At 35.3% G+C, this 19859-nt stretch overlaps 1 protein-coding gene across 1 annotated transcript in view; it reads left to right on the forward strand.

Moving 5' to 3' along the window:
- The first annotated feature begins 3179 nt into the window (after positions 1 to 3179).
- Positions 3180 to 19859, forward strand: part of LOC127840472 (uncharacterized) — a 58571-nt gene continuing 41891 nt past the window's right edge. Inside the window, exons 1-2 of the mRNA XM_052368890.1 lie at positions 3180 to 3212; positions 3554 to 3673. Of these exons, the coding sequence (XP_052224850.1) occupies positions 3180 to 3212; positions 3554 to 3673 (153 nt within the window). The remainder of the gene's footprint in view (positions 3213 to 3553; positions 3674 to 19859) is intronic.

The following is a 19859-nucleotide window of genomic DNA, read 5'->3' on the forward strand; positions in this document are numbered from 1 at the left end:
CCCTGACTAGAATATGCGGACTGCACAGTGTAATCTGGGACGATAATTTACCCACATGCATGCAGCCCAAGTGTCATCCCTGACTAGAATATGCGGACTGCACAGTCTAATCCGGGACGATAATTTACCCACATGCATGCAGCCCAAGTGTCGTCCCTGACTAGAATATGCGGACTGCACAGTCTAATCCGGGATGATAATTTACCCACTGGCATGCAGCCCAAGTGTCGTCCCTGACTAGAATATGCGGACTGCACAGTCTAATCCGGGACGATAATTTACCCACTGGCATGCAGCCCAAGTGTCGTCCCTGACTAGAATATGCGGACTGCACAGTCTAATCAGGGAAGATAATTTACCCACATGCATGACGTCCAGGTTTTCCAGAACGAGGCTCCATTCTGTACTGTGAACGGAATAGATCACTATTCTGTACTGTGCACGGAATTGATCACTTAAGGATCAATAACATGCACGTGGGCAATTATTTATGGCATACACGCATATAATCAATTAATAAAATCGCATCTATAATGATCAAAGGTAAATCGTCATCAATGTCCCTTAATAAGACTTGTTTCGGTCTCCGAAAAAAAACACCAAATATTGATAACACAGTTTCCAAAGAACACAAGACAATAAGGGAAAATGTTACGCCACTTTAATGTACGTTTTATGAGCAGTCTTTAAACGACATCTTATTATTGCCTAAGTCCCATTAGTTCAGAAACATGAGTTGTGTGACCAAAGTAAGCAATAAGGTAAACAATCTTCAGAAGCAATACCTCAATTATGAATATTTAAAAATATACACATTTATGGAATGAGTGCTCCTGATTAAATAGAAACTTGAAAAAACATTATTCAAAAAATATTTTTTATTAAATAAAATAATCTTAGATGCCGGTACATAAACAAGTTAAATGATTTCAATAACATAAACGTATACAAATGAGAAGCGTTCTGGGAAAACTGGGCTTAATGCGTACAGTGTCATTATTGATACGCCTTGCATTCCGCACCGGCTTATCAGGGACGACACTTACCTCTTTTAATGTTGTTTTTTTTGTTTAAGGAGGTGTCTTCCAAATTTAAAATCCAGTTTAGACGGAAAGTGTCGTTCCTGATTAGACTTAGACACTTACGCACATGTATAAAGCCTAGTTATCCCACAGCGCTGCTAAACTTACAACACGGCATATTCCCACTCCTGAGAAAATGGACAAATGCACTCCCATAGAGGAATTTTAAAGTCCAATGCCTTATCAACGAGGAAATGTAAGTTTTAGTAAATTTACAAAAAAGAAACATCGATATAATGTAATAAGAAATCTTTATTACAAACATGAGAAGAAGTGTTTAATGGCATCTGATACTTGTTTTACTAAATTGATTTAAATTTTGAAATTCCCATTATTTTCTTGAATTTTATGGAAAAATATGTGAGTGTTTTAATGAAACTATGCTTTCGTCCCTGTACCAAACTAAAGCTGTGTACGCGGCCCGCTAGGCTCACTCGGTAACTCTACTTGTCCGTATAGCGAGAGATTAGTGATACATTGTCCACATTCCGGTCTAGTGACACTTACGATGTCTTTGCGGTTCCTGATACGGATTGTGTTAATCACATAAAAACGTTACAAGTTTGCGCTAACTTACAATCTATATGTATGCTTTTGAATCTGATCCACTTTAAATTACATAAAGCAGTAGCATCATGCTGTTTTCATATGGCCCGGCATCTGATATTGTTTTATATTCATGTATTAAGGAACATGTTCTAACATTCAGTCTAAACTTTCGTCAAAAATATTTGGGAGAAAAAACGTTTAAAATAAGGTTTTAAAATACCATACAATTGCGCTGATTGGATGTTGGCATAAACTGCTTGAAATACCCGTTTACTGTATATTTTTACCCCGCTGCGTATGCATATGCATAAAAACACGTCCAAACCAAAGTACTGCACACACATATATAATTTTAATTATTTATGTATCATAACTGAACGAATTACCTTTTTGAAATGGATACAAACCTGACCAATGCATAAACTTGATTAATATTGTTTCACAAAGGGTGTATTTATTGCTAAAAGACCATAACGGACATATGTCAGTTGTTGTGTTTGGGGAGTTATTATTATCCGCTTGTTCACACTGAGTACAATGAAATACTTCTTAAAGTTAATTTATAAATATATTTCACACCAATTGTACCCGAAGTATCCCCGAGCACTAATAATTAATTTACTGACTAAACTTGCAAAAGTTAGTTTAAATGTTGATTACAGTTGCAATTTCCAGCTTCTCGGTTTGCTGAAATACATTCAATGGTGACCACCAAACGACATTGGCCTTTAACGGGGATTGAAACCGGGTCGCCTACGTGAGAGGCTCGTGTATGGGCCGCTGCGTTAAACGGACATCTCTCTTGCGGGAAATATTTCTAAGTTTATCTTATTGGTGGCGTCTTTGCAACAGCAGCCCGGTAGAACGCAACGATACACCGATGAGACGCAGACGCTGGGTTTCCGCGGAACGGCACAAAAATGGTATTTGGATCGCTTGAGACTCTACGACAATCTTATTGCATTCCGTCCATTGGGGTTCAGTAATAGACTGTCCCGCCTATGGCGTACTTATGCCTTATGGGCTGGAATCGTATTTGTTTATGGAATATAATAAATTAATCAACACCTTTCAGACCAATGTTTTTGACTTCAGAAATGTTTGATATTTCACGGAGAAGAAAAGCAACAATGCATCATAAAGTCAGACTTACATATAACCATTTTGCGGTCAAGACAGATCACACAATATACACAATAGTTGAAAATAGTCCAGGAGCCGATTGTCCGGATGACAAATTAATCGGGAGCCGATTTTTTTAACGAGAAGCTGATTGTCTGAAACATACCCTTTTCCAATTGCATCCAGCTTCCATTCTCCCTTACCCCCCCCCCCTCTTCCCCACCCCTCCAAAAAGTGTTTTGTTTCAATACCTTTTACCTCGCATTGTTATATGATCGTGCACTTTTTTTTATTAATTATAATATTTACCTACATTAATCTATTCTTCTTTTTTTCAAGATTTTTATAGATGCTAACAATTCCAAAATGAGCGTTTTCGCGTTTAAAAAATCCAAATTTTTACTTAAATTCTTTTGTCAAATTGAAATGCCCTGGCAGGCGACAGTCAGGGTGGAGTTAGTCTGTACACTAGGTTCATGGTATAATTGTATCATCGAGATCAATTTGTATACAAGGCAAAAAAAAAAGTACATAATTATGGCCCTTTCCGTTCACTTAAAACCCTTTCTGCGGATATGGGCCCTCTGCGCTCTTCAGTCATATCCATCGCGACATTATGAAGGGAGCAAACGTGCCTCTTGTTCAGTGAATTTATGTGATTATTCAGCAACCGATAAGAACATTTTATTTAATTTTGCTGTATCGCAATTCGGCATGGCAACGATGATATCGCCGAATTTAAATAAGGAATTTTTCTACATTTTTGGTACGAAATTCGGAGGAACGAATTGATCTAAAAGAAGCTATTTTCACAACTCGATGCAGTAAACAACCGACCCGTAAACAACGCGGGAATATTTTATGTATTTCCAATAAACGACCATAAAGCTCAATTCTGCAACAGCAACGATGAAAGTGTGGTAGGCCCTTTTAATAATAAATCCATAGTGTTTTTTACCATATATTTAATTATAAATCATGACATTTTACCACATAATTACACTGATCATTCGCCCCACGACAGGTTCGATCCCGTTTGCATGGCCGAAGCTACACAACTTGGTTAGTGTTAATACTGTTTGATATGTGCAGACGTGCACACCAGATTAAATTTGAAAACAGATTTATATTGCAGATTGTGTTTTAGTTATGAACTGTTCTGGTTGTTTATTTTGCGGCTCGGTGCATTATAGAGCTAATAGTAACAAAGACAGGCCAAATTTTCTCTTTCATCAAACTATCAAGTGTTATAAGTTTTCTGGTAATATTGAGCTACACCTTAATGTAATACAAGGTGGCAGGTTGCCACCAGTAAAACAAGATGGATAGGGTATGACATCACATTTTCAGGCTACTTTAGAATATGCTGACATTGTTACTAATAGAAGCCTATCAATCTGCGTCGAGTCAACACATTGAGTGTGCTCAGATGCTATTATTTGCGTAAAAGTTAATTTTATCTTCTATTTATGTACGTCCATAAAATGTCCGCGTGTTCTTATACGTTGTTCTACCATTTTAGAACTAATAAGCCCCTCCCCTCAAAAACAACAAACATTAACAACAGCATCCAGAAAACGCCCAAATCTGCTTCTGAATTCTGAAAAAATCCCCGATGGATGCCTATTTATCTGCGCCCAGTTAACATTCACATACGATTATATGGTCTTAATTGTATTATAGGCTAATGAAACCTCATCAATCTGCATCGAGTGGATACATTAAGGTTTTTTATACGGTATCAATTGCATTAAATAACTTATAAACTCTATTTATCTTTGTCCAAAGAATATTGGCATGTTCTTATGCAGATTTAATAGCATCAAGACAACGATCACATCGTGCTTATAAATCGGGTTTCATAAATGAAGGACCCCTTTAAAGCAGCAACCAGCTTTCAGTCTCATTTGCTTATAAGGTCTATTTTACATTATAGAAGTTATGTACCATTAATATTAATGGAGCTATATTGTTTTATTAGGGTTTATTAATTAGAGCATTGTACTCACGCTCATAAAGCCGAAAAACAAATTGCATACAAATGCAAGTCATAAAAATTCATTTAATAACATAATGTTTATACACTTACAGTACATTTGATCCTTTATAAATTTTACTTCTTCTAAAGAAACAGTCGCTATTTTCGCCACTTATTATTACAGCAGACTTCGAATAATATTAGGGAATGATGCCTTTTTTATCATATCCCAACGGTTATGAAGTTAAGAGAAACATGAATATCGAGTGACAATACATGTAATAATAATATAGTATTAAGTGGATTTGTAATGTACCATATATTTGAACAAAATTAAAAATAGGAAACAATATAGGTGATGTAATTGAGGTATCTTCGTTTATAATAAATTTTATTTTAGGTATTAAATTACAATTGTTTAATACACAATGGGCTGTTATATTAGAAATCAATAAGCAGCTCTTTCTGACAAAAAAATGTTTATATTTGCACATGTAAAAGCCAACAAAAGCTATACCAGGGGACAAAAATTCCACTCGTCCGCTTGTATTGACGAGTGAAATCTTGAAAGGACGAGTGAATTTCCCTAAAGCTCTCGTCCTACAGGACGAGTGAAAAAAAACTGATGTTAAAATATGTATTTTCTGACCAGTAAGACTCTTTCATTAAATAAAATCATTTCTTTAAGCATATCTATTCCGAAAGTAGAACGCGAATGAACCGGAAATCGTAATTGTAAATTTCATACAGCAGGTGCGCGTTGTTATGCGAGACTGTGTCCCGAGTAAATATTGGCTTTTTGGTGTAAACTTTGCGCGTCCATGTTGACAGGGAACCATCTGACTTCATTCACTGTAAGTATTGATTTTTTTAAAGAATTATTTTACTGCGAAGTACGGTTTTAAACCAGTCTGAATTTCATCTGAAAAATGTCTGACATACAAGCGTTCTTTAAAGGGGGCAGGAGCGATGTTCAACCATCCGAAATGGAAAGCACGCAAGCATTAGAAAATTGAAAAAACAAATTTGTCTTCATTTATTTATTTTGTGTTCCTCATAAATAAAGTAAGTTAACATTTCTTCTGTGATTAGCTGGCATGAATAACTAAGTAAGCAGCATTTTAGCAGTGATTTAGGAAACATTGTTAGTCATATCAGTCCTTTGCAATCTTTCTTTCACACATATTTGAAGGACAAGTGCATGTGTTTGCAGGACGAGTGAAAATTTTAATGCACTTACCCTGCAGGACGAGTGCCATTTATAAATATTTTTGTCCCCTGTATACAGTCTTATTTTAAAATGTATTCGTTTAAAGTGGATAGTCGTACTTTTAATGAACAAGATAACATTTTATATGATGAATACCTTGACGAAAAACAGCCGTATGTATACAATAATTAAAAAAATCTCACATTAAACGGTTCAGTTTATCAAGAATGTTATTGTCAATGACTTTATGTTATCTTATCATCTTCCGTTTTTATTTTCAAATAATACAAATATTGTTACAAACAAAACATGCATATTACAACAACACAGCGTTTTTTTTCCTTCTTTGACAGGGTCCAAACGGCCCTGTTCCCAATCGAAACCGGACCTGGTCCCAAAATCGCCGACGGACCCTTCCCAATTTAGAAAACAGTCTTATCCCAAATAGTTTATATAAAAACGGCCTCGTATCGATTCGAAAATCCCAAATAGACTATCTTTTTTGTCTCAAAACGACTTCAGAAGTTAGTAAACAAGTATGAAAAGGAAATGGTTGTTGTTGTAGTTGTTGTTGTTCTTTTAGAATGAGGCCGACGCAACTTCCGATAGGTGGAGCCACCTAGTTACCAAGTTGACTGTTCCCGGGCGGGCATACATAATGCGGCATTATTGAATGCTGGCGGGGAAACAGTCAACCAAATAAGGCAATAGTAGTAAAATTGACCTTGTTTTGTACGCTTCGATAACAATGTTTCACATGTTCGTGACAGTTGTTTATTGAACGTTCTCGTTAAATACAGATTCAATATACAAAATAAAACCCTTATCCGAAAAGAATGATAGATATTTCGAAATGCCGACTTTGACAAAATATTTTCCCGGGTTTTGGTTTTATTCGTAGCAACGTCTTTACGTAGTAAACAAACCCAAATATGGAAATCCGAAATCTTGTTTTACTCTTCAAATACTCGCGGCGAAGTTAAAAAGTCAACTACTTCCGACGATTTTGCACACTCGATCATGGTTTTTATATAAATAGCCAGAAAATGAGTCACAATTCAAAATACTACTTGAAGAAGGTGAACAAAACGAAATCAGCCAAGCATAAATTTAGCCACCTAAATTTCTGTTTTCCATTATAACAATGGTCATCTGCTGGTCCTTTTAATTTAGACAAGTTATCTCAAATTGCCACACAAAGTAATTTTTCAATTGGGCTTTATGCCATTTTAAACAATTTTCAGTAATATTGCGGCAATACCCATTAATTATATCTGGAAAACCAGTTCTTAATTTTTTTTTTAAATAAACTGGTATTTGTTATACAGACTTATGATCTACCCTATCCCAGAATGCCATTGATAGTGTATAAAAGCATTGTTTACTACATAAAATAGATTCCAGTTGATGTATTTGTATGATTTTTGATATTTTCCAATTTGATGGATTTCACGACGCGAAAATTCCCAATTTGAAGGATTATGGACTCAAAAATTCCCAATTTCTAGGGGACAGGACCTGTACCCAAACAGGTGAAAAACAACGCAACATTTATTCAGCAATTAAGTTCATACAACCTTTCAGTATATATGCATTATACAATTTATAAGTTATGTTAGAAGATAGAGGTTGGACGATATATAGTGTTATGAACTGGTTAACATGGTAAGTTTTGAAGGGAATAAATAATAGCTTCTAATATTGCAACTGCACATCTAAAATTTACTAATTTTCTTATAAGACATACGCTTAGAAGAATTTGCAGTAAGGGGAGGAGCATATTGATACTAATTTTTCCAAACAATAATTATTTACGTGAAATATATATCAAATAGATTAATTAAAATCATTAAATGAACTTAATTTGAGATTGCATTTTACTGGTTTGTGTTAATGACATGCTATTTGCGAAAAAGTAAATCAAGGAGTGTTTTTTTTACCAATAGGTAATGATTGGATGGCCCGTCCAAAGGGGAAAAACGCGTTTTTTTTAAGGAAAAGGGGAAAATTCAAAATTCACTCTTATATGATGCTATTATATTTATCATATGAATACACGTGTATGTATGAATGTAATATTCACAGCTGAATTTCTGTCCTTTTTCTTAAATATACATCAATGATTTTTTCAACATTAGTTTCAGACAGTTTGGCTTTCATGCACAGTCTCCGAGTTTTCCTAGACATTTTGAGTCTAATTGGGATTTTTTAATCGATAAAATGGCAAATTTGAGCATTTTTTATCAATAAAATGGACCAAATTGGAATGTTTTTATCAACAAATATTGACACAATAAAGATACATCCAGGGTTTTTTTTTACTAAGAAAGTAACGCCGATATTCGGCGTCTTCCCCTACCAGAATTTTTCCCCTAAAACTACTATTTCCCCTCCAAAAATATAATTTTTCACCAAATTATTATATTTTACCCTCAAAGAAATGTTTTTTTTCTTTTTGGAAGTCGACACTTATCCAATTTGTACCATGTACAACAATCTCGCTCTCTCTCTCTCTCTCTCCCATCGGACACTCAAATCTGGGAATCCCAGTGATTCTATATATAGCTCTTAAATTACGTCATGGAAACCAGGCAACTAATCGTATTAATCATGTGACTATTTTACTGGATTCCGGTCTTGCGCGAGAAGGGTGTTTCGTCAATTAATTACCGGAAACCAGTCGAATTTTCATCCAGGTTATGTGAAAGCCAAGATATAAACGTTAAAACAGAAAAAAGTCTCACAATTTGCGTTCATACACGAACAAAATAAAACGTTCGGACTCGGAAAATATTAATTGCGTTGACACATTTTTTAAGAATGAATCATCAAAAACCGTTGAAACCCAGCAGGATTCGGAGGTACATGTAATCAACATCGATTAATACTGTCCGGATTATTGTGAAATTGAAAGTAGACAATCGGCAGCTGCCGCACCTTTCCCTTCCAATACTGTAGCAGGTCTAGATCGTCAACCCATTCATCATGAAATTGAATTCACAATATTGACATCGTTCCCCGGCTCCAGTTGAAAACATTTCCCATTATTAGATCTACCCCTGCAACTTTATTTAGGACTTTGACTTTAATATCATACTTGTTCATGTGTTTAAGAACAAAAAGGTCAGAGACATGCCTCTTTTTCTAAAAAAAACCCCCTAAAGTCTGTAGGCGAGTTATAGACATTGAAATGAACAGTTTTTATTTTTTCCCCAAATACGTCTCTTTCGCGCTCGATTTTCCCCTTTTACCCAGCGTCCAGCGTCTTCCCCTTTTTAAAAAAAAAACCCTGACATCAGGCCTTTTCCTGGCCATTTTGGGAAAAAAATACAATTCATATGAAAATTTCACTGATTTGGGAAAAACTAATTTAATATAACTCTATAAAAATTCAAAATCATATTAATTTGTTATATACTTTATTAGTTGTTTGTGAAATAAATTTGAGATATATTTATCATTAAAGAGTTCTTTCTAAAAAATAATTTTATTTTTTTTTAAACTTGACAGCGCTTTCGCTAGCTTTTAAAAGTTGGAAGTCCTGACTTCCAAACCATAAATTTTGGACGTCCCAAACATAAATTTTGAAGTCCCATTTGCTCGCATCAAAACGCAGGATTCTGCGTCTATTGAAATCCCTGGTAAGGCATTCTTAATGTATATATTTAGGACATGTATAGTATTCGAATAAACAGTAATAGATATACTAGATGTTCCATGCAGTTAGATTGTGTTTTGTTACAAAAGCTATCATAGGGATGATGATAATATACATGTAATGATGATAAATATGTGATGAAAAGGTGATACCGGTTCATATCTTAAATTACTTAAATGTGTTAAAAGACTTAAATGTGTTATGATGAAGTAGATTTTAATGAGCATTTATTGTTTTTACAAATAAACATAGCATAGTGATACAAAGAATAAAAGTGGTGAAAGGAACATGTTTTGTTTTTGAAAAAGTTAGTCAATATTGTTCGCATAAATTATTATGCCCCCCTTCGAAGAAGAGGGGGTATATTGCTTCGCTCATGTCGGTTTGTCGGTCGGTCCGTCCGTCCACCAGGTGGTTGTCAGACGATAACTCAAGAACGCTTGGGCCTAGGATCATGAAACTTCATAGGTACATTGATCGTGACTCGCAGATGACCCCTATTGATTTTTAGGTCACTAGGTCAAAGGTCAAGGTCACGTTGACCCGAAATAGTAAAATGTTTTTTTAATGATAACTCAAGAACGCATACGCCTAGAATCATGAAACTTCATGGGTAGATTGATCATGACTCACAGATGACCCCTATTGATTTTGAGGTCACTAGGTCAAAGGTCAAGGTCACGGTGACCCGAAATAGTAAAATGGTTTCCGGATGATAACTCAAGAATGCATACGCCTGGGATCATGAAACTTCATGGGTAGATTGATCATGACTCGCAGATGACCCCTATTGATTTTGACGTCACTAGGTCAAAGGTCAAGGTCACGGTGACCTGAAATAGTAAAATGGTTTTCGGATGATAACTCAAGAACGCATATGCCTAGGATCATGAAACTTCACAGGTAGATTGATCATGACTTGCAGATGACCCCTATTGATTTTGAGGTCACAAGGTCAAAGGTCAAGGTCACGGTGACCCGAAATAGTAAAATGATTTTCGGATGATAACTCAAGAATGCTTTTGCCTAGGATCATGACACTTCATAGGTACATTGATCGTGACCCGCAGATGACCCCTATTGATTTTCAGGTCACTAGTTTGTCATTATCTTTGTGTACCAATTCATTTAAATATGTTGTGTTATGTATCATGGTATTGTTATTTAATAATTAAAGCAGTATAAGTTAACTTTTCAAGATATTGTGTTACTCTTAGAGCATCTTTTTATCAAAAAAATGAACAATACAGACAAAAACACAATAAACGCGCTTCAAAATTGACCCCAGCATTTTTCAATTTGACTCTTCAAAATTTCAATCCAGGGGTCATTGACTCCTGGTTTCTAAAATCTATTGAAGTCCCTGGCCTTACCAGTAGTAGTTTAACTTTAATTATTCAAGTTTTCCTTGTTGTTATCTGGTTTAACAAACCTTATCAAATGTTTGTTACATCCAGTTAATGCTTTCTCCATTATTGAATCACCATTACTTGTAATTTGAATCGCCATTTGTTAATTTGAACACGGGTTCAATGTTAATTTACAATACGTCTGCCATTTACAATGTGGAAGGTCATGACGTAGCAATTTAATTCTACTCGGATAATTTATGTATCTCATCGAGGAAATGTGTTTTCTTAATGTTTATGTGTAGTATTATGACTTGTTAGTATACAAAATGATCTGTGATTCCAGTTTATATAATATGGGCATAACTCGTAATTATCGGTGGATTAGCAAATTTCAGGTCACTAGGTCAAAGGTCAAGGTCAGGGTGACCCGAAATAGTAAAATGGTTTCTGGATGAGAACTCAAGAACGCTTATGCCGAGGATCATAGGTACATTTGTACATTGATTATGACAGATGGCAGATGACCCTTTTTGATTTTCAGGTCACTAGGTCAAAGGTCAAGTTACAGAGACCTGAATCAGTAAAATGGTTTCTAACGTAATCACACAATGGCTGCCACTGCAACTGACAGCCCATTTGGGGGCATGTGTGTTTTACAAACAGCCCTTGTTAGGATTTTATCAGTCAATAGTGTGTATGCCCCGGCCTTGATTTATGTGTGAGGTATATATTGATTGACCAATCCGTCCATTTGTACTTTACTTCACATTTGCCTTAGTTGGCACTTATATTTTTCACTAATGCTTATTTCTGGATTTATCCTTATTGTCATTATTCAAGCTTTTGGCATTGCATTTAAACCACTTCTGGGACATTCATCAACAATCTTTGACTAATACAACATGTGTGACATTTGTACCAAAAAAAAGAACAAAGAGGAAAAAATGATCAAAGTTTAAAAAAAAAATAGAGTAGATTAATTACAGTACAGCCAACGTGGAACAAACATATTTTGCGATCCGCGGCGGCAATGCGCAACGAGTTGATGCCGAGTCGGCCGTTGAAGCATTTCGCAGCGAAGCTTCGCATCTTTCCGCCGAGACATGCCGAGGCAAGCCGCGATCCGCTACATGACGCCGAGTCCATGCGCATCTTCAAATCAAAATCTTTTTTAAATGATAAGTTAGTCAAAGAAATTTAAAAGAACAATTATAATTATATTTAAAATCATAATTTAATGCGCACAGATTCAAAATAGATAAATTAGTTAATAAAAAAACATGCTGTTGTTTTATTTTTAGTGATTGCATTCCCGTTTCTAAAGAAATTGCTGTCATCCGGATATAAATAATTATTATTTTAAAAGAATGCAAATAAAAAAAAATCGAATTAATTAAAACAAAATACGATTATCACAGGCATGTATTAATAAAATTCCAATAATCATTTGCCATTGTCATTTATAGAATCGGCTTAAATACTTTAAGTTACTTTGTGTGCGTTTATTGCACTGTATGATTATTGTCTTTATGTTAAAATGATCAACAGACATATTTGTTTTGGGTTTAATTTTTACGACAACATGTATTAGCATATAAGCACATTTAATGTGGCTGGCCTAGTTAGTTTGTTTCCTGCCCGTAGTGTATGTATTTCACACATAAACGTCACGTAATTATGTGTTGGCACATACAAGTGGTCAAGAATACAGCAGTTGGTTGATTTATAATTGCTTGTTGTTTTTGCTTTTATATTTTAGCTGAGACAATTGGCAGTTTGAAGCCACATCAATAACCAACACTTAATTGTTGTTTTGTTAATTATCAGCTTATTATAACTATTGTTTGACTATGTGTATATAAATTAGTTTCATTTTGTTTATATTATACAGATATCGCTTATCATGACCCGATAATCCCGTATATTCCAGTTTTAAAGGAAATTCCGGTAAATATTTACGATAAAAGTGCTCAAGACACGCACACATTCGCAATTATTCTCAAGTATCAAGTACATTTTGGCGTTTGTTACCATTTAAAGATGTGATGAAATAACGCCCAATTGGACCGGTTTTTTTTCCCATTGAACACGCATAAATCGCCTGACATGATGAATGTTTTTATACAAACAAAATACACCCAAACTTTCCATGCGACGTTGTACATGTCTGCATAATTTTCGCGAGCTTTTTATGGAGACAAAGGATATTTTAGCACTGTTAATTTGACGCTAGAATTTGTTAATGTAGCATTAGCATTTAAATTCGGAAGTGTGTTGCGGATTACAAATTTAAGAATTAAAGCTCATTTCAGAATCGAACGAAACATTAATATTGTGCGTTATTTATTCAACGATAATTTGTTAAAGCGCACTACGTGCCATATCGCTTATTAAAACGTGAAAATAATAAATATGAAAGTAGCATAAATCTAGGTTTCTATGCTACACACATGTACATGTAGGTGTATATCTTTTCACTCAATCTGCCGCGTACGTATGCGGCAGATTTACTCTGTGAAAGTATGCGAGGTTAAAACAGACTCGGCGTCGTTGCGCAGATCGATGCCGAGTGCCTCAGCAATACGCCGCGTGAACACTCGCCACGGCCGCCGCATACTAAATTTCGGGCCGTGGCATAGCTGCGGATTATGTTTATTCCGCGTTGGCTGTAATGTAGATCAAGCGTCTAAAAAAAATGAAACCACTTCTGTCATATTAACATAGTATAATTTAAAAACTGTAAACTGTAAGCAGGTGCTCAACACTACGCTTCTACAGAAAACCATTAACTCATTTTTTTCGGAATGATGACCTATTGAAACTTTCTGATTCGTTAGCAATGATATTTAAGAATATGTATACAAATATTGTATAAAATAAATATTATTTATTACCAAAATATTTTTTTTAGAGTTGGTCAATGTTAATTTGGAGTAGACAGATAATAATATACACAAATTGGTTTCATACATTAAAACAATTGTTTCACAAAGTATATAGCATAAAGAGATATTGCTATGACCTATATCAATGCCTATTATTACCTTTAAATAGTCAGTTACGATGTACACATAGTACGATTGTCAATGTCATGAGTCAATCATTGTTTATTCTATAATTATTAAATGTTATACTAATATAATCAATATAATGATATACTGATAAGTTCTTTGCATATTATTTATTAATTCATCATATACTAATGATTAGTGAGTCAAGTTTTAGTGAGAGTAGTGTTGTGCCAGAACATTTGCAAGAGTTGTACGATAAGATTCATCCTAATAATATCTTGGATGAGATCAAAAATGGTAACCTTTGCTTGAAAAACATTGCTGCCAAGGGGCGGGGCATTTTTCCTTATATGGCTATATATGTCTTTAGTAAAATCTTGTTAACACTCTAGAGGCCACATTTATTGTCCAATCTTCTTGGTCAGAAGAGACATCCCAATAATATCTTGGATGAGTTTGAAAATGATGCCGGTTGGTTGAAAAATATGGCCGCCAGGAGGCAGGGCATTTTTATGTCCCCCACCACTATAGTGGGGGAAATTGTTTTTGCCCTGTCTGTTGGTTGGTTGGTTTGTTTGGGCAAACTTTAGCATTTACCATAACTTTTGCAATATTGAAGATAGCAACTTCATATTTGGCATGCATGTGTATGTCATGGAGCTGCACATTTTGAGTGGTGAAAGGTCAAGGTCATCCTTCAAGGTAAAAATAAAATAATTCAAAACGGCGCAGAAGGGGACATAGTGTTTCCGACAAACACATTTCTTGTTCCTTATATTGCTATAGTAAAACCTTGTTAACACTCTAAAGGCCACATTCATTTTCCAATCTTCATGAAACTTGATCAGAAGATTTGTCCCAATAAAATCTTTGATGAGTTTGAAAATGGTAACCTTTGCTTGAAAAACATGGCTGCCAAGGGGTGGGGCATTTTTCCTGCTATATTTGGCTATAGTAAAATCTTGTTAACACTCTAGAGGCCACATTTATTGTCTAATCTTCATGAAACTTGATAAGAAGATTGATCATTCATCCTAATAATATCTTGAATGATTTAAAAATGATGTCCCTTTTAGAAAAACATGGCCGCCTGCAGGGGGCGGGGCCTTTTTTCCTTATATGGCTATAGTTAAACCTTGTTAACACTCTAGAGGCCACATTTATTTTACGATCTTCATGAAACTTGGTCATAAGATTTTTCCCAATCATATTTTGGGTGAGTTTGAAAATGGTTTTGGTTGCTTTACAAACATGACCACAAGGGGGCGGGGCATTTTTCCTTATATGGCTATAATATGGCTATAGTAAAACCTTGTTAACACTCTAGAGGCCACATTTATTGTCCAATCTTAATGAAATTTGGTCAGTCTAAGATTTGTCCCAATGATATCTTGGATGAGGTTGAAAATGGTTTTGGTTGCTTTAAAAACATGGCAACCAGGGGGCGGGGCATTTTTCCTTATATGGCTATAGTAAAATCTTGTTAACACTCTTGAGGACACATTTATTGTCCGATCTTCATGAAACTTGGTCAGAAGATTGATCGCAATAATATCTTGGACGAGTTAAACAATGATGTTGGTTGGTTGAAAACATGGCCGCCAGGGGGCGGGGCATTTTTGCTAATGTGGCTATAGTAAAACCTTGTTAACACTCTAGAGGCCACATTTATTTTCAGATCTTCATGAAACTTGGTCAGAAGATTTGTCCCAATAATATCTTGTTATCTCAGGTGAGGGACTTTTGGCCTTTCAGGCCCTCTTATATTAATTTACATTAACTTGTTTATTTCTACACCGATTTACTTCAAAGTCATACTGAACATCGCTTATGACAATACGGTCAATCTCAACTATGCATGGCCCCATTACCAACCCTGGGGCGCCCCTGGGTCAAACATGCGGCATGGGGATATGTGTCGGCCTCTGCCGCACCATTTCTAGTTTTAAGTCATGCGCCATGCCCTGCTGCCCTTCTAGATTAAACACTATTCATGGGTGTATAGATATCAATACGGAGCATTGCCTTGCACAAGAGCCATAACCTTACACTTATTCAAATACTAGTTATTGGCCTTTGTTATTTTTCTATGATATAACCTTTCAGGGCTTTGTCTCGGATAAGCTATAAGATTTCAACAATTGCAACTTCATGGGTTTATAAATATTAAGGAGGAAAATTTCAATGCTGTAAAACAATTACCCTATACTTATTATTTTGTTGAAGAATAATACTGTATTTCAAGAGATGAGCACCCATCCATAAACAAACTTTATTGCGTCATGTGGGGATATGAATTCAACCAATTTGCTTGTTATTTATGTCCTTGATTGGTGTACATTGTTAGGAGGGCACACAAGATTGATTTAAATACATATAAAATTGACATGGATACATTATTGTAAACTCAAATTACTTAATAATTGATTGTCAGTAGCAGTTAATGGTTTATATATAAATATGTGAAGTATTATTATAAACATAAGAAATTTAGTTGCATAAGATAATGTATCACTTGTGACCAACTCAATAGCTTTAAAAGAATTTTTCAAAACAGAAATGTCCATAGAGTATATTCATTTAACTCACTGTAGGTCTGTTGGAATGTTAAAGTAATTTTTAAAAGCTGAATAACAGATCTATTAACATATTTATCTTGAATATACTTATGGCAGAACACTGACATTGCTTATTTGATCATTTGAATTGATAGCACACTTGTATAATTATAATGGAAATGTTATACCTTAAAATGTTCTCTGGTCCAATTATGACATTTGAAAATTATTCAGTACCCATGCTTCAATAGCTCCTACAATGAGATTACCCTACCCAGTGAATACCTATAAATTGTAATATATTCATTAGATATAATCGCTCCGCAAATCTCTTTGTGTGAGTGTAGTGTCAGGCAATTTGAAAAGATCTACAATCAATTGAATTGCTTTCATATAATACCTGCCAAATCACTCGAAGAATGGACTAGTAATGGTTGCAATATGAGAACCATATCTTAAACGTTCAATTTAAAATTCACTGTTGATAAGCCATTAAAGGGATTTGTTCACACATTTGGCATGTTTAAGGCCCTGAAGGAGGTCAAATATTAGTTACACCTTCCCTCTATGCTGGCCTGAGTTCTGGTGTGTGGGTGTGGGTGTGAGTATTCTGTCTGAAATTAATATCAGCTCTGTAATGTTTGCATTCCTAGAAGGATTTTAATATCACTTCATATTCTATATTTTCCTGACTATCTGACAATGTTTCACAAAAAACTTCCATGCTCTAGGTGATATTACACTAATTCTGATTCCCATAGGGGCACATTATAAAACTGACAACTTTCACAGCATGTTTCTTGCCTTTTCGACGTATAAATTTTTCCGAACCTGGTATCATTTTAAAGATGGATCTGTCCTCTTCCAATAATTGCAATCAAAAACATACCGTCTCGCAACTTCTAAGAAAGTAAATCGCTGTCGAATGAACCCACCGTAGAAAAACGTGTTTCGGAATCCTAATTTCGACAAAATCCCCACACAATAGAAAACACGCCCTCAAAAGTTCATCTTTTAAGTAAGCTTCCAATCCAAGGCATCAAAGTACTCCAGACACATACAGGATATTACAAATAACCACAAAAGACATGTCTCACATTGTTAAATGGCTTATATTCAAGAAGAGAAAAGGAACTCTTTAGAAATAGGCACTACTTTCGAATGGACCACGGAGAAATACACAATGATTTAGTGTAATGTAACCTCTAAGGTTAAAGTGTCTTGACCAGACCATGTGTCAGTCATTAATACATAAGTCACGCAAACAAAACATGGAACAAGTAAAAGAAAAGCATAGCATTTGTGCAACTGCAAATGAAATCAGCACAATTAAATGTTAATGTAGAATTAAATTAACCTTTTACCACATAGATACGTATTTTGATGCATTTGTTGTCCTCTGCAAAGTTCGTCCGAATCATGCCTTTCTTGTCAAGACTGGCCACGCCCCAGTGGATTCATGATTAATAAAGACTTATGACTTAAAAAATATGATTCTGTCATAAGTCTTAGACCAAATATTTGAAATGTCATATCTGGTAGATCCTGTACAAACATGTTAAGATGGAGACCTTGGGATACAAATTGGCCATTCCACAAGAATCACATTTTTTTTATGGTTTTATTTAGCATAATAACTTCTTCTGTTAAACCACAATGTCTACAGCTTTGTTATTTCGTATGTGAAATCCTAACGTGTTCCACTAGAAAGACTGTTCTAGCTATTTTCCCCGGGTTTCTTAAGCGGAAATGCTCCAATGTCACATAATTGATAATGACCTACATAGTCGAATTATTTGTATGCCTCGGGTATGGTGGCATATACAGTGCTCCAGCTAGAATTTGAAAAGGGCAGGGTGGCTTTTTTGTCAAAAGGGCACTTTCGACGCGCAGTATTTTGTGAAAAGGGCACTTTCGATGCGCAGTATTTTGTGAACTGTCCGTCAAGTCTGTCTGTCTGTCCGTCCAAAAACTTTAACATTGGCCATAACTTTTTTACTATTGAAGATAGCAACTTGATATTTGGCATGCATGTGTATCTCATGAAGCTGCACATTTTGAGTGGTGAAAGTTCAAGGCCAAGGTCATCCTTCAAGGTCAAAAGTAAAAAAAATACAATCCAAGGAAAGTAATAAGCTTTAAAAGGGAGATAATTTCTAAACCTGCCAAATGATATATTGAAATTTTATTTCAAAGCGGCGCAATAGGGGCAGGGATCATCCTAGAAAGCGACGTAGGCGACTTTGTCGCCTTACGATGCTTGATATCGCTTTCTGATTACGTCAAAGCGAAAACAAAATCGCCAACATTTTCCTATATTTTCTCCTTTGATAATCTGCCGCACGTGTGCGCAATGCCGTCACTCATACTGCCATTGTTTGTGTGTGCAATTATCGGTTATCTGATCTACTGATAGCGAGAGGATTTGCTACGCATCACTGACCGCTGATGCAAGTCGCCTTGGTTTATTCCATTTGAGGCATTGTGTACACGCCGGTCTTACCGACAATAGTGTAATTGACGTAACCATCTATGTATAGAATGCCAGGCTCCCGACCTCGTTTACAGTTTTTCAATCGGCTCTTGTTATTTGTCAAGGCTGCCGGGTACCAATACAGCCATTGTTCACATGATGGTCATTTATTGTTATGCTTGACGATTTGTACAACTTAAAACAGTCCGAATCTCACTGCTAAATTTCAGTCATAATATATTTGAGTACTGAGCTTAACAAATATCACAAACAGAGAAACAGACTTACACATTAAAAGTTTAATCCAAAAACGCAGTCAAGCACGTGGGAATATTCCATTAAAAGTCAATGACACCATTTTAACATAAGAATTACCGGCACGCGACACTCAGTTGGGAGAATTACAATTTGGGGTATTTCAGAATGTACGGGTGTGTAACATCAATTTATGTATTTATAATCGAATAAAACACAATAAATCTTGAAATAATTAAGCTATGCCCGGCATAGAACATAAACATGTATTGTTGAAGAATCTCCCACGAAATGTTCGGAAGGTTTTTAAGAGTACATGTTACTCTCTGTCGTTAGTCAAATTGCAAATTGAGACTGCTGCATAATGCGGAATTAATGGGGATAAATTGCCAATTTAAATTCAGTTAAAAAATGTGCATATGCGATAAAAATCGAATAGAAATAACCAAATGCTAAACAGTGACTTATTGTGCGCAAAGGGGATAAAATATAGCATTACGAATATATACTATTTGTATTGTTATTGTTATGCGTTTATTATATCGCCATGAGACATTGTCTGGTCTTTTAATTATTGATTTCTGATTGGTACTGACATGAGCAGTAACTGA

This window comes from Dreissena polymorpha, chromosome 8 (assembly GCF_020536995.1).
Source record: "Dreissena polymorpha isolate Duluth1 chromosome 8, UMN_Dpol_1.0, whole genome shotgun sequence".
NCBI lineage: Eukaryota > Metazoa > Mollusca > Bivalvia > Myida > Dreissenidae > Dreissena > Dreissena polymorpha.